Below are 23,495 nucleotides of genomic sequence, written 5' to 3'. Positions count from 1 at the left end.
AAAATATTAAATATTTTATTTGTTTACCTGCGTGTCATGTGACCATTAACCAACATCAGAGAATCGTGAACATGCAATATTGAAATGAAAATGTGATACCTAATTATTAAAATATTTATTTTAAAATCTCAGGGGTACTTCAAGTAAATATATTAAGTGAAAGAGGGTCAGATGACAAAAAAAAATTGGGAATCCCTGCATTACATGTAAAGAAGAAATAACATGAATTTGTGCATTTCAACGTGTTTGAAAGACAAAAGCCTCCCAAATGACATAGTAATACATGTTTAAATAACCCACTGAGTGATAATTCAAATAAAAATGTATGTGTTCATCAGTAGTTGATATAATGTTAAAACACTTCTTAAACCTGATATTATTTTTGTAAATCAGTGGTCAAATTCTGTGTGGCCACCTGACAATTGACTGTTCTTTGTTTGTGTGAATGTCCACAACACTGGAAGACTTTCTGAATGTATATAAGCGGTAGGCTATTTTAGAAAGTAACATTTAAAATATGAAAAAGAGGAATTAGGGAAACAATAGATTATGAATAATTTATTGCCATTGTGTGAATAATATGAAATAATGTACGTAATACGTAATCATGTAATAAATATAAGAGTAACTGTAGTCTAACTCTGAGTATTTTAAAATGTAATTTACTCAAGTACTTAATTTCTGGAATCTGATTACGTTGTAACAGTTTCCCTGTTACTTATGTACCAGAAATCCTCTTTGAGCACTATTGTCCCTACTCACCTGAGCATTAGGGGGCACTCTGGTAAAGTAATGCATGAATTTACCTATTTAAGGTAGCAAAGAAGGAGTAATGGCAGGAAGTTAATTCTCTATCTTCTTTGGAGAAGCTTACCTCATGGTGGTTTGAGACTTTGTACCCTGTTTGAAGAACTTTATAGTTCTAAGCTCATCCGTAAGTAGTTGTTTATGGTATTTTGTTTTGTTAACAATAAGTGTTTGTAGCACATGGTTATGGTTTGTTTAAATGTTTGTCTACAGAGGGTTTGTGTTCTGAGCCTATATGGATTATTTGGTGGCTTAAACATCTGAGAAGCCTGGAACTAGGAGAGCTGACTGCTTAAAAGCAACGCTGGACTTCAAATATCTCTTTGCTAGTTGATCTTTGCTGGGGAATCATCTGGGCATTCAAGTACTGTTTTTTTACACTTCATGTTTCAACAAAGCTTGTGCTCTCACTTTATACCCTCTACCACAAAGACTGGGGCTCTGTTTTGTCTTTTGTGCAAATGCTACACGAAATGAGGGACCAAACAGACCAATCCTACTCATGAGTCTGGTGTATTAAATATAATTACCAAGCACATAAAAATACACATGACACACCCATCTAAAGGTGTCTTGGCATTTAAAGCTCTGTAATCAATGCAGAAAGCATGGTACCATCCTTCTTGGGGACTAGAACTATGGGGGCTGCCCATGGAGAAGTTGAGGGTATAATTATCCCTTTTTCCAACATATTGGACACTTCCTGATCAATGAATTGCTGTCTGGCCACAGAAACAGGGTAGGCTCGTTTACGAACTGGAATCTCATCGATGGTGTTAATCTCGTGCCTGATCACAGCAGTTCGGCCCAGGGAGCCTGTGCAGACTGTTGGTCGATCAAGCATAAGTGCTTCGAGCTGCTCTTTCTGGGTTTTGGAAACATCTGCCTGACTGGCCAGTTCTTCAATGGTTGCCAAGGTGAAGGAAGATACTTGAACTAGAGGTAATGCCAGATGTAGACTAATTACCGCTGAAGATGCATACGGTATGAATGGATGTTTTACTTCCGCTTCCTCCGATAGAATGTAAGTCTTGTCCTTGAAATCAGTCTGGATCTCTGAATCCATCAAAAACTCCAGGCCAAGTACGATGGGTAAAGTCAAATCTTGATCTCTCATCACAAAGGCCATGAACGGATACTTCTGTCCATGGAGTGTACAATTCCAGATTACCTTTCCTAGGGCTGTCTGTACATGACCATTGGCAAGGGAGAAAGTCTGACCTCTGCTGGACTGCAACATTTCAGTGCTTGACTTCAATCTTTTCCAGTAAGACTCCTGAAGTAAAGAATAGATGCTACCAGTATCCAAAACTGCTTGACATCTATAGTTATTGATAATCTGAGGGTCCAAGGTTCAGGTCCCTATTCGGGACTTCAAATATCTCTTTGCTAGTTGATCTTTGCTGGGGAATCATCTGGGCATTCAAGTACTGTTTTTTTTTTTTTTTACACTTCATGTTTCAACAAAGATTGTGCTCTCACTTTATACCCTCTACCACAAAGACTGAGCAAAGTATATGGGTTTAAGTGACTACAAGCCAGGCACTTGGAATACTGGTGTGCTCTTATGCTCTGGTCCTAACTGTGGAACTCTCAATTGTGTGTGTCATATTGTATTTTTATGTGCTTGGTAATTATATTTAATACACCTGACTCATGAGTAGGATTGGTCTGTTTGGTCCCTCATTTCGTGTAGCATTTGTACAAGGGTATATGTGTGACAACATAATCCAGATTACACGTAATCAGTTACTACCCAGCTCTGAATACGACCATGTAAATTACTATCAGTTGTACATGGAATCCAACCTCACCAACTACAGTAACAGTGAAAGAGCAGTTGGCCTTGTTTCCTGTGCGGTCGGTTGCTGTGTATGTTATGAACTCAGTTCCTATAGGGAAAGGCTGCATGGGATTTAGAACAGGGGTCACCTGCACCACAACCTGAGGAAGAAAGGCAAAACCTAATTTTAAAACAAATACACAAAACCGGAGTATTTGATTCGGCGGCGGCGGCGGCGGGGGGGGGGGGGTAAAACTCACCTCATCTCCAGAACTGTCCCCAAGCATGGGTGCACTCAAACTGATGTTAGCCGAACTCTGATGTTCATCTGTCTCGCTGATGACATCACCAGGACACTGAATCCATGGAGACTCTATATCTACAGAGGAGAAAATCCGTTCAGGTATCGAAAGTCTCCATAACGTCAACCTCATTAACAATTACTGATGTAAACATGCCATAATGATGTCACTCATTACCTCTAGCTATCTCATCTTTAATCTTATGCTCTATGTAAAAGATCTTTTAATGTAAAAAGATTTCATCCCTTTTGGAGCTTGATGGCCCCTGGTTATTGTGTTCTTACTGTACACTGCAAAAAATTAAGCTACTAAATTACTGTTTTAAAAAGTCTAAATGCCATAAAGGGATAGAGTATGAACATATATATATATATATGAACTTATATATAAAATATATTTTACTGTAAAAAATATATAATATATAAAACAATTATACACATGGGTGAACTTCTTAATTTAAACAAATTTCAAATTTAATTTCAAAAGTTCTACAGATCAAACTTCAAAATTTTTGGATGTACAGCCACAGACGTGTTGAAGTTTTTGGCAAAAGGGAACGCCACAGCTCTTTTTTCTGCCTAGTCACAAAAAAAAAACTTCACGTTTCTACTGCATAGACGGCCAAGTTTTAATGAAAATCCATCCTGTCAGCAACAAATGTTTAAGGGTATGTAGATATTTTTACTTAGAAAATAAAGACAAAAATGCTGATTTCTTTTTTTGTTCAGTGTATAGAAAAGACCAGAGTGAACATTCTGCTAAACATCACCATTTGTGTTCCTTGGTACAGATAAAGTCAAGCAGGTTTAAAACATACAGGCTAATAAATCAATTTTGGGTGAAGTCTCCGTTTCTAGATTCATGTTGCGAAGTAGTTGGTGTTGCAGTAATATGACCTATATTTACAGAGGTGTATCACATGCAGCTCAGAGTATAACATGCTAATCACATAGTCTGTACTCTCCTTCCAAACCAAACAAATACTTCACTGGTACAGTAATATATACAGTGGTGTGAAAAAGTGTTAGCCCCCTTCCTGATTTCTTATTTTTTTGCATGTTTGTCACACTTTGTTTCAGATCATCAAACTAATTTAAATATTACACAAAGATAATGCAAGTAAATACAAAATGCAGTTTTTAAATGACGATTTCATTTATTAAGGGAAAAAAGCTTTCCAAACCTACGTGGCCCTACGTGAAAAATTAATTGCCCCCTCCTGTTATCATGAAAGAACTGCAATTAACCACTATTTTAGAAATCTGAGTTAAATTTCACTAGCCACACCCAGGCCTGATTACCACCAGACCTGTTGAATCAAGAAATCACTTAAATAGAACCTGTCTGACAAAGTGAAGCATGCTTAAATAGCAACACATTATGCCGTGATCTAAAGAAATTCAAGAACAGTGGCTCAAGAAAAACTCAATTAAGGTTTTGGAGTGGCCAAATCAAAGTCCGGACTTAAATCCGATTGAGATGCTTAAACAGTCCATTCATGCTCAAAAACCCTCCAATGTGGCTGAATTAAAACAATTCTGCAAAGAACAGTGGGCCAAAATTCCTCCACAGCGATGTGAAAGACTCATTGCCAGTTATCGCATATACTTGATTGCAGTTGTTGCTGCAACGCGTGGCACAACCAGTTATTAAATTTAGGGGGCAATTACTTTTTCACGTAGGGCCAGGCAGGTTTGGACAGCTTTTTTCCCTTAATAAAATAAATAATCATATAAAACTGCATTTTGTATTTACTTGCATTATCTTTGTGTAATATTAAAATTTGTTTGATGATCTGAATCTTTTAAGTGTGACAAATATGCAAAAAAAAAAGAAAACCAGGAAGGGGGCCAACACTTTTTCACACCACTGTATATTAGGTTCAAGAGTGAAAGCCAAAACTAATTGATCCTTTGTTTGGTTCCAGCTTGGAGGGGCAGTTTTGAGTTTTATGATCTTGGAATCCTGTAGTTTTACACAATAGTGCAACTTTGTTTGATGATCTTCCACTTATTCTGTTATGCATCATCTTAAATGTTTTGCAGCAACAAATGTAATGCACCTGGTTTACCTGTTGTAATCTGTCCCATTGCAACACATCATAGTACAGCAGAACAAAGAGGGATGTTTCAGCCACATGTGTAGCTGTATATGCACAGGGACACACAAAACATAATATTGTATGCCATTATAAACACAACCAGAAAACAAATCACCTGCACAGGTTGTTTTATGTAGACTTTCACTCCAGTTTCCAGAAGGCAGACATCTGACTTCAGAGTTACCGATGAGACGGTAACCACGGGGACAGGTTAACTGACACAATGCTCCGGTCCTGACCTCATTCTCCCCACAGGTAGGGGGTGACAGATGGATATGCTTCAAAGTAACAATTGGAGGACAGCGTATCTCTTAGAAAGAAAAGGAAAACAGTAAAACATAAACCACAAGCATTTTCCACAATGATTAATCAAAAGAATGAGAGAGAGAGAGCATGCTAAATTTCTCCAGAAAGGGAAATGTAAGAGCGGTTGTTGACCACACTGCTTGAAATTCTTGGAAACAACCTCAACGCACAAACAAATTATTTTCAGTGTGACATCTGGATCACCCTGTACTGCCAAAGTGAAAGAAAATGATGAGCATGGAGAGAAATAAAATGAAATAATTACAGTGAAGACAAGAAAACATGTCATACAACTAGCCAAAGATATTCCTGGAAAATCAGTCCAAACGATCCAACTACAAAGATTGAAGAAATCGAGAAGAGCAAAGCAAAGCTGACTGACAGTCAGTAGAGGGATGGACAGACCAAAAAAAACATAGTTACTCAAGATGGAAGTAGATAAAAGATATAAGAGTATTTTGACTGGCCATGCTCACAGATGCCTTTTGGAAGCCAAGCATAAGGTGTCTGTAGGTTTGTGGGTAAAAAGTGGCTGCCACAGCTGATGTGTGTGTGTGTGTGTTTGTGTGCGTGTGTTTATGTCTGATGAAGCAATGAGACAATAAAAAAGTTACAATTATGTATTTAGATACATCAGACTGATTGACTGTCTTGTGGAGATCAGAGACAGTTATAAAAACAAAGCTTACGCCTTCTTGTGGGATTGCATGGTCTCAATGCATAAGATGTTTTTTTTCCCGATCATTTCTACAGATTCTAAAACTACACAAAAATATATGTGACTACAGTTTGAATTTGGCAGGATGATTAGTCTTGCTGTGCACTGATTCTGCACAATTATCCATTAAACAGAGTTTTTATTTTCAGATATAATAATCACACTCAAATAAAAACTTTTGTATACAACTCAACTACACAAGGTAGTTTTCATAAAAACTTGTCTTGACAGATTTATTTAAACATATATAAAATAAACTGTAATTAAGCTCCCTCTAGAGTTTTAATAGCTAAACAATGAACTTTTTCTTTCTTTCGGGTTGAAACGCTGATTGAGCAATTACATGAGACATGATACATTTCAGTAAGCTGTACTTTTTCTTTTAACATACCTTCTGATGTTCACTTGTTTGTTTTGTGCTATAACTTGTATTAAAGTGGCGCTCTGCGCAGCCGGTTAAACTGAAGCTGCTACAGCGATCTGTTGTACCACGTTTAAGAGTGTCAAAACAGCATTTATTGTTTGAATTTTGAGATAAAATGTACAGGATTTGAAAGCTGAGGCTTTGTTTCAGAAGTAACAAAGCACAAAGCTCTGTGTGATAATTGGATTAGAGGCGAATTACAAATGTTTTGTGAAGGGAAAACTGTGGCCCTGGTAATCCTGTTTTGAACTACGGGTGGTCCATAGGGTCAAATAGAGCCCGCGTTAACTGTGTTGCGTTAATGCGTGTAGTCTGTAGTCAGCCTGTAGTCCCTTCATGAATCTGTTTTCTGCTGAGGTAGGTCATTACAATGTAGGTTTTTCAGTTTTGACATCAATTTGCAGCCATTTTATCCACACATAAACACATACACACAAATAGAGCTGCAATCTTACCGACGCACCGGGGCTGTGGTTCACTCCACTGCGAGTTGGCCAGACAGGTGAGTCTGGCTCTGCCCTGTAGTCTATAGCCCTGTTCACAGCGAACCAAACACTCCAGCCTATAGGGGGCGGTCCGCTCACTGCAGTTCAGTAACCCATGACGTGGAGGAGAGAGATCTGGGCAAGAGCGAACTATTGGAAAATACCACACACCAGACAGGGGTTAGAGCATTGCATAGAAGGTTTGGTCCTATGTAATTAAAACTTTGCTGTATTGGACAAACTTTAATGATTCCATGGAACAACACTGAGCTAAAATGGACAGCTGGGAGAAACAAAAATGGAAAAGATGGACAGACTAGAGAAGAAGAGAGATTTTAAGAGCAAATCAGAGGGAAAAAAGAAAAAGCTCAAGAGAAGAAGGTGGCTGGTAGCTAAGTCTGTGGTTAGGACTTTGAGACCTGTAATTTATTTCCAAACAAAGAAAAACCAAAATATTGTTATTTCTGGCCTGAGGTCACAAGAGAAGGAACTCTTAACAGGTCAACTTGCAGACATGCATCTGTCTGAGTGTGATTTGTTTTGTGTGTGTGTAGGTGCATATACATATTGTAGTCATCTGTTCAAGTGTGTAAGCACTCAAATAGTTGGCAAAGCATTAAGAGTTTACTTTACAGCTATCTAAACACACATGAACTCAGAGCGCTGCAGGCCGACAGGCAGAGAAATGGCTTTATGAGCCCCTCTGCACACATGCAGACATACTCAAAGGCTGCAGTATTTTAGCATTTCTGGGGGTGATGAAACATATGGGGTGACTAAAGCCCCTTTGAGCTTCCAATTGTGTAACACATAAACTGACAATAAAACCCATATGTTTGCTGCTAAAATTGAATTAGAGGCAAAAAATAACACACAAGAGCAGGGAGGGGGCAAGCTAATGAAAGAGAGTGAAAGAAAAGGAAAAGGGAAAAAAAATCAGTTTGTGTCCCCTTTCCAGGACCAGTGATGTCATAAAATCCAGGTGTGCATCACCTCTGCAGCTCGGCTGAACTCCTGACCAGGTCCCGTCTGGCTGACAGAGTCTGATTCCATCTCCCTGCAGGTCAAAGCCTGTGAGACAGCGCACCCCACATGCAGAGTTAAATTGATTATTACACACATTCTGGATGAAGAAACCATTCTCTGGGGGAGAGAGAACTGGACAGACCACCACTGCAGTAGGGAGAACAAGAGAAAGCATTGTATTTAGTGTTTGAAAAGAGCCCACATACAGACACATATCTCTAAACATAAATGTTAGCAGACGTATGTTTACAGAAATAAAGCAGCGAGATCAGCACCTTGGCATGTGTTGTTGTGTGGTCTGTAGCCTTCCGCACACACACAGTCTGATACATCTGTACTCCCAGGTCTGGATGTGTGATGAGGATCGGGGCAGGGAAGGCAGGTACTCACACCTCCAGAAATTGCTTCAGGTTTATATGTACCAGATGGACAAGCTGAGAAAGAGATAAAAGCGAAAGAAAAAGGTAAAAAAGAGCGCTTGCTAGCATTGATTTCATGAAATGGAAATTCACCTGATACTCCATTTTTTAAATGGGTTATTGATCTTATTGTGAACAAATTATCCATGTGTCAGTTACATTTTTTGGACCTCATAAGGTTTAATCAAAATATCATAACTCAATCTTCCATTTAAACAATAGACTTCTCTCTAGTGACTCATGCCAGATTTCACAAATCATTTAGCCCATTTACACCCTGACACTTTTTTACAAACTTGCATTCAGATCTGCCTCCATCCAATCAACAACTGAACCAAGTCCCTGATCTGATGCTGCTTCCATTACATTGTGAATTTTAATCTCTTTATTTCATCACAACACAGATTTCACACAGCTACAACAACTCTGAGAGTTTCTTTGCCACCTCCAAATTAAAAGATAAAGATGCAAAGATATAAAAAAAATCAAAATGAAATGCAACATTAGATCCACCTTTAACTTTGCTGTTGTCATGCTTATCAGCGTGTATATTTTCTCCACATTTATTTGAAATAACTTTCAGCTTCTTTCAGAACATTCAATCCTTAGTGATTAGTAGTAGTGATTAATACTTTTAAATGTTTGTTTCAGTTGTTCAGTTCATTTCAAACTAAAAAAAGTTTGAAATGTTTAATGATGCAATAAACTGTTTCTCACGACCGTGGTTCCTCTGGAAATTAATTTATGCCACATTAAAATTTACCTTTTTGTGGTACACATGCCACAATTAAATCGGCCCAATGGATTGTCAAACACTAAACACAAACCCTTGTGATGAGATGCTGTGTCAGATAAAATGTTACTGAACTGAAAGATTCCCCAACACTAACTTTCCATTGCTTAAATAACACATACAGTATGTTTTGGAGGTTAAAGGGGTCATATGATGTTGCTAAAAATAACATTATTTGGTGTATTTGGTGTAATGCAATGTGTTTATGCGGTTTAAGGTTCAAAAAACATTATTTTCCACATAATGTACATTATTGTTTCTCCTCTATGGACCACGCCTTTCTGAAATGCGTCGATTTTTACAAAGCTCATCAGTCTGAAAAGCGAGGTGTGCTCTGATTGGCCAGCTATCCAATGCGTTGTGATTGGCCAAATACCTCAAGCGTGTGACGGAAATGTTATACCCTTTATCATACTGTGATTCCATGTCCCGGAGTGACAAGACAAAAACATTAAAGGGGTCATATGATGCGATTTCAAGTTTTCCTTTTTCTTTGGAGTGTTACAAGCTGATTGTGCATAGATAAGATCCCTGAAGTTGCAAAGACTAAAGTCTCAAAACCAAAGATATATTCTTTATCAAAGTTAAGATTCTGCCACGCCCCCCTAAAACAGCTCGTTCTAACACGGCTTGTCGGAAGGAGGGACTTTGTAGAAAACGAAGCGTTTGAGAGAGGCGGGGCATAGAGGACCTACAATAATAAAGTTACGCCTTCTTTCTTTGCGTGAACATTTGGGTGGCGTTATGCAAATCTTCCCACATCGTGACGTAGACATGTGGGGGCGTGTTTAAACGAGGCATTTTAGGTAGGCGTGGTTGACTCTTAACTTTTATAAAGAATATCTCTTTGGGTTTATTCACGAACAGCTTGTAACACTCCAAGGAGAAAGGAAAACGTGAAATCGCATTATATGACCCCTTTAAGACAGGATTCATTAAATTCCTAGAGTAATTCTCAGGGTATTTAGAAAAGTAACTGATGTGTTTTTCACTGGAACAATTTTGGCTGAAATACTTTAAAACCTCCCCACATAAGCTCATGTAAAATATCAAAGACATTTCACTTGTGGAAGGAGGAACAACCCAGACACTCTTAGCTGCTCTGTACAAGCCAGCCAGACATCTTAACTTTGTCAAAATGGAGAAAAAACACTTTGTTCGGACCGCAGTTTAAGATTAAATTACCATAAAAGGACACTTCTTCCTTCATTTTTAAAAGGAGTCACCTACTTTTCCCTCTCTCAGTCTATCTCTCATTCATTTCTTCAATGGTACCTACTGCCAGACTATCTTGTCAATTTAACAACAAAATCCACATTTAACAAATTTCCATTTGCAGGTATTGTTTATATTAATGACGGACTCCCGTCCATCATTAAGCTGACAGCTCAAGTGGCTAGTCAGACAACCACCGTTTTGTTTCACTAGTTACATAACATGCAATACACAAGAGTAAAAAAGGTTTCATCTGAGCCTTCCTCCCAGTACCCTTGGCATCATTTCTAATATTTTATTTGGTCATTTTTCATGCAAATAACACCCAGCTGCTTCTGAAACAGTTGCAATACTGTGCTATTCTAAGTTTCGATGGGGGGAGTCAGTTTCTATAAATTGGTGCTAATGGGTGGCCATCCGCTCTGAAACACTATAGGCCAAAAAGACAGGCAGTTGGGCACAGGGCAAAAAGGCTGAAAGAAAGAAAAGCTAACAACACCAAGACACAAACAGACAAGCAGATGGTGGAATTTATGTAAGAAGAACTGAAATAAACAAAGAGAGATTGACAGTGAATCTGAGACAGGAAGAGAGAAGTAAACAGACAGATGGCGAAAAAGAATGTAAGACAGGAATACAACCAAAACCAGTGAAAAAAAAGTGCATCTGTGCTCAAGAGAGAGAAACAGACATACAGATGGACGGATGGAATAAATTAGATAGAGAGAAATCAGAGAGCTGGAAAGATGGTGGGTTTCTGTTCTCAAAAATGTGCTGGGAAAATTTTAAGCAACTGGTTATTAAATTTCCACACCTTTAGACACATGCTATGATGTTTTAATGTGTCTATTGAAAACATTTTGTCGCTCATCCAAATGGCTTTTAGGAGCTGTCTGATGGCTGAAATTCCCCAGCATCCAACAGCTGATGAAGTCATTGAGATGAGTGGTGAAACATCTTCATTGGAAAGTCGAATTGCTTGTGAATACAGTCTACCAGACATTTTGCACTGACCTGGTTTAATGAAAGTGTTCACAGATATTATGCTTAAATAGCTAGCTAACCTATGCTGTATTTTGTCACATTCAACACACTCTAGTGTCTATAATATATTACATTAAATTACACCAATCAAACTAAACTGAAAACCACCTCATTACACTGTGGAAAGCTTCTGGTTAAAGTATCTTTATCTATGAAGCAACACTTTTCAAAATTGTTAAAATTTAGGCTAACGTCTGAACTGTTATCACAACTACGAAAAGCCAATGCAACTATAACATTTTCTGACATGCAGTCCTGCTTTTAGAATACAGTGAGTGTTTTAAAGTGTCTTTTACAAGGCCAACATAGCATGTTGAAGTGCCACTGAAAGCAGACAGGATTGAAATTGTTTAGTATAATTCTAGTGGGGCCTGTAATGTGGTTGAACTAAGCCAGTGTCTGCATTGACTTTGATTCTCAGACATCCTTGGACATGTAAATTATGATAAATGTCAGTCGTATGAGCTAGATTCATTTGACTGTAGTTTTATTGTGCAAAATGCTAATGGTTTATGCTACATAAAGCATTTCCATTGTCAGGAAATACATATTTCTACAGTTGGGTTTGACTTTTACAACTTCACCAGAAATTTAAAATAAGCCAAACTTCCATGGTCACTCAACCATCTGACAAAGACATGCTAGCACTGTAAACCTCCTCATTCCCCTCCCTAGTTCACTCTCTTCTTACTCGTATTCTTTCTTTGAACTGTAAGTTTTTATCTGTTGGGTTGAAGCCATTTTCTTCCTCTTTCTCTCTTTCTTTATTGTGGGTTTCCAGGAGGATGAGAGCTTTAACTCATTGACTCAAAGTTATGAGAGATGCAGCAGGCAAACAGCAATCCAAATTAACACCAATACTGCACTTAGTTGCTGAACTTATGAAGTTCTCATTTTAAAAACTGTACAAATAGCTAAAGGTTGCCGTTTCTACCACGATTATCAAAGACTAGCTTATCCTGACAGAACCTGATATACAACAGAGCTAAACATTCACCATTAAACAAATGCTAATGTTCTTATGTTAGATGTTGACTTTGGAATATTTTAAAAGGAACTTTAAAAAAGACATTAGAGAATGTTATACCATTTACACATATCCTTTAGATTACATGAATACATTTGGCTTTTATCTAAAATGACTTACAGCGTGGGACTTTCCGTAAGAGTGGGAAAAAGTGGCCATTTATAAATTTTATGGGACTGGCTTCCGGCGTCATTCGCTTCCAGCTAAATTTAGCTGTACAAAACAGCTCAATTTGCTGCTTGATATTGCAAACTGATGTATCTTACCATACTATTATAATATATTATCTTAATTAGGAGCACACTGTTTTGAATTTGTAGTGCAAACAATTTTACCATTTCCTGCACTTTGTTATTCTTCTCGTATTTCCCAACAGCTGCTAATGAATCGGATGTCCCGCACATTCACAGAAAATGGCTTACTTCCACGTTGAAAAATAAGGTGAATAGAGAGACATAAGCAATTTGTCACAGAGTACAATGCCAGGTTTATTAGCTAGATTAGTCTAGCTAGATTAGGAAACAAGCTAGCGCAAAGGTGAAATGCTGAATTTTTGTGTTTCTTGGTGCCTTGGTTTAAGGTTGTGTAGTGGATAAATGCTTGTGGAAGAGGTGTGTCTTTAGCTGCTTCATATCACATACAGATATGACAGACTAAAGTTTCAACAATTTATCACTATGGGATAACTGTTTGTAGATGCAATTTAGATGCAAAAGCAATACAGAATTTACAAATGCTTACTACAGCTTTTAAAAATATTAGAGGAAATGACTGTATCTTAACCTGATTGTGTGCGTATTACAGAAGATTTTGGTAATAAACAATCCATATCTGCAAACCACAGGATGTAGCCTAACAGATGCACATTTTAAACAACCTTTCTAAATGACATCACCATTCATGCTACCATTGGTACACCACATTCTCCTGTTTTCAGCCACAAAAATGTCACTCTACATGTTTATATGGATTTCATCCTTTCCCCTTTGTTCTGGGTTTGAACATGAAATTGTTATGTTTAGTGTCATTGTGACAAAATATTTCCTGTTTACATCTCTGCTCAGATCTGGATTCTAGAAAGGAGTAATCTTTATACACTGATCGATCTCAAGTCTGAAACAAATGGAGGACAATAACAATCGTGATCTGTGATGATCCATTTTAAAATTCTAAATGTCTAGACTCTTTTGCCAACTTACAATGACTCAAAAATGAAACTTCTATTTCACTCTCATATCATTCCAAATCCCATTTCGGTAAGATTTTTATAATACCATACTATAATTATTTTTCAAAGTTTTTAATAAAACAGTGATTGTTGGAGTACGTTTTACAAGAAAACACTATTTAAGTTGTTCTACTTTCACGTCTAATTGTATTACATTGAGAACATTGAGATTGAGATGACTAGGAAAAATGTCCCAATTAACCTGAATTCACCATATATAAAATATACGCATTTATATACACATTCACACACACACAAAAATAATCAGACTTAAATTTTGGCTACTTTTCAATGGTAAAAGACACTACAGAGTATGTAGCTCCAGCATCTACTGGCAAAAAAAGGGCAGCACCACCATATTAAGCTTTACATTTTCTCCAATTCTTTTTATTTGTTTGTTTTTATTTTTAACAAGTTTTCCATCTCATACTACTTATACTGTCTCTGTTGTGGGTTAACATGTAGTAAAGGGCATGAGGTTCAGTAGCAAAGATGCCTATTTGCAGTGAGTGATAGCACGGTCTTTACAGAAAGTTCGGAGGGGAGGCTCCTAAAAGCACATAATCTGATGGACAGACTTGAAGGGGGACAGGATGCAACACTCACCCTCAACCTGTAAGTACAACTGATAAATTCACACTAAAGGCAACTGATTAGAAAAAGACATGACAGATGTTGGGAGAGATGAGGAGGAAAAACAGAGTGAAGCTGACAGAAAACAAAGTAACAGGGCATAAAGAGAGAGAAAAATAGGGTTGTACTTTCATAGTAAGCCTTTAAAGCCAGAGCAAGTATCATAAAACATTTCCAATGGGATTTTTAATGGCAGTGAAGGAGAAAGGGAGGGCAGAATAGCCATTACAGCATCCCGATCCGGTGTGACACTCACAGGTCATTCTCAAGAATGGAATCAGAGCAGAATTAAATAGGACTGTTCGGCCAGCATAGCCATTTTACATGACACACATATTGTAAATCTGTTTTTATAACTGGATACACTGACACGGTGCGCTTCTCTATAATTTGCAAGGGAAAAGGGGAAAGAAAGAAAGATTGGGGAGAAACACTTGCAAGGTTCGTTAGGTTCAGCTACTGGCTCTTTTCACAAGATCCCATTTGTCACCCCCACCTGCTGGCGGCCCTAATTGCAGCCAGTTTACAGTCAACACACATACACACGATTCCTAACAAGCAAATTTACTGTCATGTACACACCTCTCGTATGCACAAGTGTCTATTTATGACCCAAAGTAACAGTAACTTTACAGGATCATAGTTTCTACAACCTATAAACCTGCCTCCTTTTTCCAAAACCATTAATCAACACAGTTTACCACACAGTGGCAGGCTGAGGAATTCTTAATTTAATCACTGAGGCATTAAGCTGTTTCAGATAGGAGCCACTGACCTCAGACCGGCAGTCACTTCCAATATTTAACTATTACTCACTGCCACTTAAAGTGAAAAATGGATAAGAGGTCAGCGTAACAATTGCAATGTCTCAATAACCAAGAGATCTCATTTAGAAAACTTCACATGCCATTTTAGTTCCTTCCTGGAACTAAAATCTTCACTTAATCTGAACTAGTTTAAAAAACTGAGGTGAACCCAATTGACTCTGAATCTTTATGTCCCTTGAGACCCAGAGGCATCTACTCTTTTTGGCCAAGACATCCCGGAGCAGAGCACACTAGGAGTTGAGCAACCATCCGCTTTTATCTGGGAAAAGAAATTCAAAGTAGCTGAGTACAGCCAGTCATTTTCATAAACACATTTTACTTGTCTTTATGGCCTTGCTGCTGTTAAGTCTAAAAGCAAATATCATTTCTCATACAGTAATTAGATTTGACTTGAACAATCCCCTACATCTTAATATTCAACTTTGGTACATAACTCGTACCAAACCGTCTGTGCTATGGACATGTATGATGGAGAGTTTGTTAAGGTGTGCTACTCTAGCATCATGGCAGTGAGTTTTACATGGGCAAGCATTACCAAAATAAGCAATACATCATATAACCAGATAACCAATATACTGTAACTAATATAACATACATTATAAACCCAAGGAACAAACACTCAAGAACAGAAAAGTGGTTGAGGTTTAAGACAAAGTCATTAGTTTCACACTTCATAGAACATGGAGTACTTGGAATGACAAAACTACACTAAAACCTTTTTCCAGATTGTTTGCTGAAGTTCAAGTTGGCTCTGCACTGCAGCAGAAATAAAAGGTCCCTGAAGCCAAGCATGCATTACAGTGTCTCTTCTGACTTCATTGCTGGCTTTTAGGATATTGAGGCAGGTAGGAAACCAGCTGTTTCACTGTGAAAGAAAGATGGAAAAAATAAGACAAAAGAGGGACATGGCCATGGCATGAAGGTTTGGATAGTGAAAGAGTAAAGATGCATGAAAAATGAGGAATAAGAGGAAGAAATTGATGAGGCCTGGGAAAGTTCTGAACCCTTCACCTTGGATTTGTGAAACAGGATGTTCACCTTGTGTCTGGTGTGTGTGTGTGTGTGTGTGTGTGTGTGTGGTATGGAAGAGATCAGAGATACAAATGGAGAGGAAAGAAAGGAGGAAATAAAATATGGAAGATCAAAAAAGAGGAAGAAGTAGTAGAAGAAGAAGGGGGAAACAATATGAGTAAACAAGGCAGACTAGACTTCAACCTGCATCTCCCACACAAGCACCACAGCTCAATGGCCACATAAGCACTTTCAACCAATTCAAAAGTTTTACAAAGGAGGGATGAAACTGCGCCACTCAACTGAATATCTATGCACAGTGAATCCATTTACTTGTGCAATATAGTGAAAACGTGTGCTAACAACTAAGTCATGACTTTGACAGACAAATTACAGATTATACTGAATTTATTTGAAAATATACACTACCATAAATACTTTTATTCAGTAAGGATGCATTAAATTGATCAAAAGTGACAGTAAAGACTTTTATAAAAGATGTACAAAAGATTTCTATTTCAAATAAACACTGTTCTTTTGAACTTTCTATTCTTCAAAGGGTCCTCAAAAAAAAAATTCCCACAAAAATATTAAGCAGCACAACTGTTTTATATGATAAAAACAACTGTGATAATATGACATTTTCCTTGAGCACCAAATGTTAAAAAATGTCAGCTTTGCCATCACAGGAATAAATCACATTTTAATATACTAAAATATAAAACAGTTATTTTGAACTGCAATTTTTTGCTCAAATAAATGCAACTTTGGTGAGCATATGAGACCTCTTTCAAAAACATTTGAATGATAGTGTAGATTGCCACGGCGATGAGTGAAATTAGAGTGATAATTTGACTGTAGTCCTATGAAGCTGCATAAAGTGACATAGCCCAATGCTAAATACGAAGATGTCTACAGATCAAGAGTTGGAGACATATTCAGTTTCAGACGGAGAGGTATTAGACTGTAGATGTGTTTACTGGAAGCCTGCCTGTCACCATGTCTGATGAATGTCTTCACTCTCACTGCGGCCTTCCAATATTCCCATCTAATATATCATATCTACTGACACGTCTCTTGGTATAAAACCAAATACATGTTATTGCAAGCAAGACACACGTGCACAAAAGCATGCCACAATTATATGCATGCATATGCACAGACAAAACATCACATTCTGCTTTACATGAACTAAATGTAGCAAGAGTACATTTTATTGACTATATAGACCATATGGGTGGGGGGGGGGTTGGTCACAGGGTTGCAGGGGGTGAAAAGGAGGGGGAATGAGACAGACACAGAGGGAGCAGAAGGAGGTAAACAAAACACATGATTGCAACATTTCCTCACTCAGTACCTAGCCAACATTTGCCAGATTCCTTATATTTTCTGTAGGAAAAAAAAATCATGGATAGATTTATGTTTGTCTAGGGGCTCACATGTGGAATCTGGGGCGTTCTGCTGAAGGTAAATATTTACGAGCCCTGGCCCCTGATTTGAGGAAATAAAACCGTGTCTCTTCCTCAACTATCCTTGACCTCTGACACCCGGTACCTGTCACACACCAGCTGAGATGTATTATGGTGTCTGCATCTATGGTGATGTATTACACTGGCTAGGTTAACCCAGAATGTGACACTAGATAAAATGTCAGGTCATTATAGCACCACTGGGAAGCTAAAGTCAAACAAAACACAACACAGATCCTCACAAATGGTGTCATTCATCTTTTCTCTGTACTCGTTCATCCATGTCACCCATGTTTTACTTTCAAGACATAATGGCAAGAGGTCAGTTCAGATGAAATGGCCTTTAGTCTTGTTATTAAGCACTGTTTAGACATCAGGACAATGCACATTAGCAGGCTTTCCAGTAAATTCCAATGATACTCAGGGCAACTTTCTTTTTAAAATCTCTACAGATCAACGAAAGATTAAAACTTGACCTGTGGGAACAAACTTGATCCAAGCTATAACTTTTCTGTGCACAGAAGCAAAACAACACGTCTGGAAAAATACTGCTATTATCTGTGACTGAAAAGCATGACTTTACCAGCGTCAGCTTTTTGTCCTTTTGCTTTTTATTATATGATTTATTGCATTAAAACAGTCCCCATGATCAGACACAAGAAACCCTGGCCTGGCCTTCATTTTACTTTTCTGGTGGCCTCCATAGAGTGAGCCAACCGCCTCTGGCCTGCTATGAGTTTGTATTCTGTCATTAATTACAGCATTCTGCTGCTAATTAAGAGTTAAGACAGAAATTCTTTGTGAGGAATGCTATTGCCCTGACGACATCTGATTGCGATTCGCAATTGAGTTCATGGCCTTCGTTATCACATCCAAAATAAACAGCACACTGGTGAAACACAATAAAACAGATAACAAAATCTGCTGTCTCTTCTGCAAACTCTTCTGCCCTTTCAAACTATAACTTACTCCAAATCAGACAATGACCTGTCAATTATGACTATTTTGCATCGACTATGACAACTACTTACAGCCCCAGCAATTTTTGAAAGATTCTTAAGAAGTTCTCAAATATTTTCTTAAGAACATCTTTTTTATTCTTAAGAAGAAAGACTTTTGGTAACCTGCATGGAAGTTCTTGCCAAAAATTCGCTGATCAACTCAATGAAAAACACTTTAAAGGCTGTGTTTTTGCACTGCCTGAAGATTACAGTAATAATCATAATCACACACTATGCAAGCATGCACACTATTTCCATTGTGACTGGCTGGATGGGACTCAGTGTCTTGTTTTTTAATGTGCTGTGTATTTTAAATAGTCATTTAGTATTTTAAATAGATGGAGTGGTCTGTTCCATTCATTTGCGCTTCGGCTTTTTGCCCTCTCTTTAGAGCAGGGCTGTCCAAACTCGGTCCTGGAGGGCTGGTGTCCTGCAGAGTTTAGCTCCAACTTGCCTCAACACACCTGACTGGAAGTTTCTATGCCTAGTAAGAGCTTGATTAGCTGGTTCAGGTGTGTTTAATTAGGGTTGGAGCTAAACTCTGCAGGACCTCCAGGACTGAGTTTGGAAAGCCCTGCTTTAGAGTGAACATGACCTGTGTACTGGCGCTCTCAAATGTGCTGAATATTGCTGAAAATTATGCCATAATTATATGGTTAAATTTATAACGATTGTTCTAACACTTAATTACAAACAATAAATTCATAAAACATCTTACCTTTGGAAATTTACAGCTAGAAAAGTTGGAGGTTATTCTAGCTTTGATTTTAAGAAGATTCTCTTCAAGAATTCAAATTCATCTTAAGTTATGTTTGTATTTCCTCAGCAACCAGCACGGATCAGCTCTAGGCTCTAGGCATGACGAAGTGGATATCATCCTCTTTTTGAAGGCCAAACAAAGTAGTTTCGCTTTCACAACGAATCACACAGTGCCTTCACGACATGGTGGCAGTGGCAACAATATACAGCGAGAATAAAAGTTACGCCTTGTTTCTTTGTGTGACCATTTGGGCGGCGTTATGCAAATCTTCCCACATCGTGACGTAGATCTGCGGGGGCGTGTTAGAACGAGTCGTTTTAGGTAGGCGTGGCTGACTCTTAACTTTTATAAAGAATATCTCTTTGGATTTGAGACTTTAGTCTTTTCAACTTTATGCACCAAGAGCTTGTAACACTTCAAAGAGAAAGGAAAAATTGAAATCGCATCATATAACCCCTTTAAGAACATTCTTTTTTCATAACAGCAGTTAAGAAAAATTTTATTCTTAAGAATGTTTCTTGAATCTGGCCCCAGTTCCTCAGCACCTCAGATTAAAGATCTGGCAGTCAGGCAGACCAATTTTTTCCCATGTATTATTATTAGCATTGCAACATTGACTAGTTTGTGGTCAGATGGGTTGATTAAGCTATGATAGCTTTAAAAAAATCTAACCATTTAGAGTTAGAACACTTTTAGTCAAGACATTTGTGTGTAAAAGTTCTCACTATTCCAAATCTATTTCTCAAAATACCAGATTTGTTTCCTGAATTATGTCTGTTTAATATAAAGACTTAAAAATAAGATTTATAATAGACTTCAAGGCATTTACACATGACTTCTCATGGGGATTGAATGTCTCTGCTGAGAAAAAGAAAGAAATACTGCTACAAAGCCAAAAAAGTGTGAAAGCAAGTGAGCAATAATAACATTTGTCGGAGGTTAGCTTTCCATCACATGAACTCTGCAGTTCACACCGTGTTTGTACAGCTAACACTTTCCTACCACCTCATTCCTCAGTTTAATTAGTCAGACTGATTATTTTAGAACTGTCTCAATATGAGCACATTTTTACCACAGCATGAAAGATAGATTTAATAGGACTGCATTCCATGAATGTAAAACACAAATAGATCTCAATTCAAATGAAGCATTGCTTTTCTTCAAGCAGTTTTATGAGGTGGACAAAAAGTAGGGTTGCCAGATTAAAATGACGTTAAGTAAACTGCAAAAATGTGTTGGCATAGCATATTATGTGGTATTTTGCAGTGCACAAAGAGATGATTGTGAATGTTTTAAATTATGTTTATGAGTTTGTTACGAAAGCAAAAAGAGAGCTAAAGCACCACTTTGGCATCACGCTTCAATGTCCCATCTATTTGTATGCTGTTTTCTCTGTCACTATGGATATTTGGTGGAAGTGTTTCTTTTACTTCATTTCAGGAGAGGAATTGGCTTTCAATTCACATTTCAGCCTTAAACATCCCTGAGCAAATTTATCAAGTAATAAACTGGACTTGTCTCTAGGAACTCCATCCATTTCTTCAAAGCTTTTGAACTGAAATGGAAAATCCAAACTTTGCATACAGACCATGACCCTTACCTGTGCACTCATGTTGAAGTCCTTTTCCATAGTATCCTTTCTCACACACACAGTCGTACTGTCCTGTGTGTGTACCGCATTTACAACTGCCCATTATGTCACAACAGTTCTTTCCCTCTTTGCACAATGATGAACACTGTGCCAGGTCCTCCTGAATATAACTTCCAGTTGGAAGATCTGGAAGAGAAAATGGCAATGAATATCAGATTGCACATTTCTCTGATGCAAAAGACAATAATTTTTGCCTTCGTAATTCATCTATTCCTACCTGTCTAACTGAACTCCAAGCGGCGCTGGAAAAGTGAGCATGTGTGTGTTTCGGTATTAGTGTCTTCTGCATAACTAACTATAAAAACCTTCACTTTTGGCAGGACTATTTTGTCTCCCTAAATACAAACAAATGCATGGCTCCAGATGTTGGCATACACAGACAGACTACGCAAGCTGAAGGAGTCTGCACTATCTTGGACAAAGGATATGACAGACATGATATAACGGGAGGCGAGAACAAACGATGCCACAGCTTTAGTCAGGCCTCCCTTTGCCCAAAGCCAATAACTGATCTGTTGCTATCCAGAGGGCTTCTTTGTTTTATATCTCTCTGGGTTTATTGTAGATTGATGTCGTCATGAAGAAAGGGGTCTTTTGAGTTCATGTGGCTGGCTGATTGAGTTCAGAGCTCAGATAAGAAGAATCTGCTGTAGCCAGACAGCCAAAGGAAATAATAACACTGAATTATTTTTGTACCAGTTTTCTTTTACACTGGGATTAACAGGGGCTCATATTTGTCCGACTCAGGAAAAATTAGCTGGATTGGCCTTTGATTTCCCTTTACAAACATTCACCATGGTAACCACAGTTTCTGTTAAAATATCACAGCAACTGAAATTATTAAAAGAGCTTGTTATTAGTCACCACTGACATCAAGATAAAGTCTGTTATGCTGCTAACTATGGTATTTAGAGGAAACTATGGTTACCATGCTAAATTTTAGTAAAGCTTTGATTTAAGACAAGAGAATTCTGTGACTATATTGTATTTTATAGACATTTTTCCTTTTCACAATTACCCTTTGGTTAATGCCTTTTTAAACTCCTGTTAAAGTCAAACTTTAACCCTTGTTTACATAATGTTTTACACCTTGACTTTTGGCAGGGGTTTTAGCACTACTTTTAATAGATTTGCCAAAGTGTGAGCCCCTGATAGCACACGTACATCACGTAGACGTCTATTTGACGTCTGCATTTACATCTGCAAGACGTATTTTTAGAGTGTTTGCTCATCTGCAATACGTCTAGAGGACGTGTCTGTCCTATCAGATGTCAAATAGACGTTTAGAAAATGTCTTTAAGATGTTTATGATTTAGAATGTATGTAAAACTGACTAAAAACGTCTGTCAGATGTTTGTACACAACAGATGCTTTCTAGACGAAGTGATCTTTAACAGACATCTTGCAGATGTATGTGTGCTTTCTGGGTCGGTGCTCAAATGTTCCTGTGAGTTGTATAACAACAGAAACCCGGTAATAATCTTTTACAAACCTCGTTAAATATTAATACGTTTTATACAGTCGCAAAAACTTTGATGGTATGTTTAGTGTATGCCTGAGAGAAACTGTTAACATGTCGAACAGTGACAGCAAGCACCATTCATTCATTCAAATACTTCAAACAAAATACAACCAGTGGAAATATAGCGACATTTTCTAACTGACAAACGTTAGGCTAGTAAAGCAAGTCGAGTAGTTACCGTTGTATCCGGGTTGTGTGCTGGTCATGTGCTACAGCTGTCCATTCAATATTATCTGCCTCATAAATATGCAAATAAGAACTTATAGGAAGCGTATGTAAACGAGTACTCACTGGATTAACTATGAACCAAGAGGGAAATGTAAACAATGTGAATCATGAAACAAGATAACCCAGTATTAGTTTAACAAAGACTAATTATGACCCAATCTTAACCATTTTAAGTACAATACATTTTGATCTGAAAAACAAAAACAAGTTGACTGAAGTTTGCACGTTGTATTTGTATTCCATTGTCCTTTCTTTCATTAGCCTACTAAAAGGCCCTGATTAAATAATAATTTTAAATATTATTCTTACTGTCAATCTGCAATTGATCTGTCAAATCTTTATTGTTTTGTATTCTGGTTGTGTATGTAATTTATTGCTATGACTGTATCCCCTGTGAATGTTATATCTTCAATAAAAAAAAAATTAAAAAAAAATAAGGAATCACTAGCAGAAACTCAAAAAAAAAAAAAAAAAAGCCACTGCACAAAACAAATCCCAGCCGGGTCCGTCACTTTTTTGGGTCCCCTTGAAACATTTCCGTTGTGGTCCGTGCTATTTGCAGCGCGTTTCTTCATTTGCATGTGTTGTGAGGATTTGCAGCGCGTGTGTTGTCAAGCTGATGAAGATGTTTTCTTAATTTGCTGGTGTTTTTTCAATTTGCATGTGTTTTCTTAAGTTGCAGCGCGTTGAGCTCTCTCGGCCACCGTAATGAAAG

General features: G+C 37.7%; 1 protein-coding gene and 1 long non-coding RNA gene across 2 annotated transcripts in view; one reads left to right on the top strand and one right to left on the bottom strand.

Annotated features, from left to right (window-relative positions):
* LOC107588157 (sushi, von Willebrand factor type A, EGF and pentraxin domain-containing protein 1-like) overlaps positions 1-23,495 on the bottom strand; it is a 79,281-nt gene that overhangs the window by 37,341 nt on the left and 18,445 nt on the right. The window contains exons 3-9 of the mRNA XM_016276173.1: positions 20,980-21,156; positions 8,228-8,386; positions 7,920-8,099; positions 6,897-7,076; positions 5,109-5,303; positions 2,851-2,969; positions 2,622-2,751 (exon numbers count right to left, since the gene is read on the bottom strand). Coding sequence (XP_016131659.1) covers positions 2,622-2,751; positions 2,851-2,969; positions 5,109-5,303; positions 6,897-7,076; positions 7,920-8,099; positions 8,228-8,386; positions 20,980-21,156 — 1,140 coding nt within the window. The remainder of the gene's footprint in view (positions 1-2,621; positions 2,752-2,850; positions 2,970-5,108; positions 5,304-6,896; positions 7,077-7,919; positions 8,100-8,227; positions 8,387-20,979; positions 21,157-23,495) is intronic.
* On the top strand, positions 866-22,008 carry LOC107588159 (uncharacterized). Its single transcript, XR_001609547.1, has 4 exons — positions 866-934; positions 5,419-5,422; positions 7,656-7,661; positions 21,998-22,008. It is a non-coding gene; the product is annotated as an uncharacterized lncRNA (long non-coding RNA).

This window comes from Sinocyclocheilus grahami, unplaced genomic scaffold (genome assembly GCF_001515645.1).
Source record: "Sinocyclocheilus grahami isolate Dianchi unplaced genomic scaffold, SAMN03320097.WGS_v1.1 scaffold99.1, whole genome shotgun sequence".
NCBI lineage: Eukaryota > Metazoa > Chordata > Actinopteri > Cypriniformes > Cyprinidae > Sinocyclocheilus > Sinocyclocheilus grahami.
This window is presented reverse-complemented; position numbering and strand designations above follow the sequence as displayed.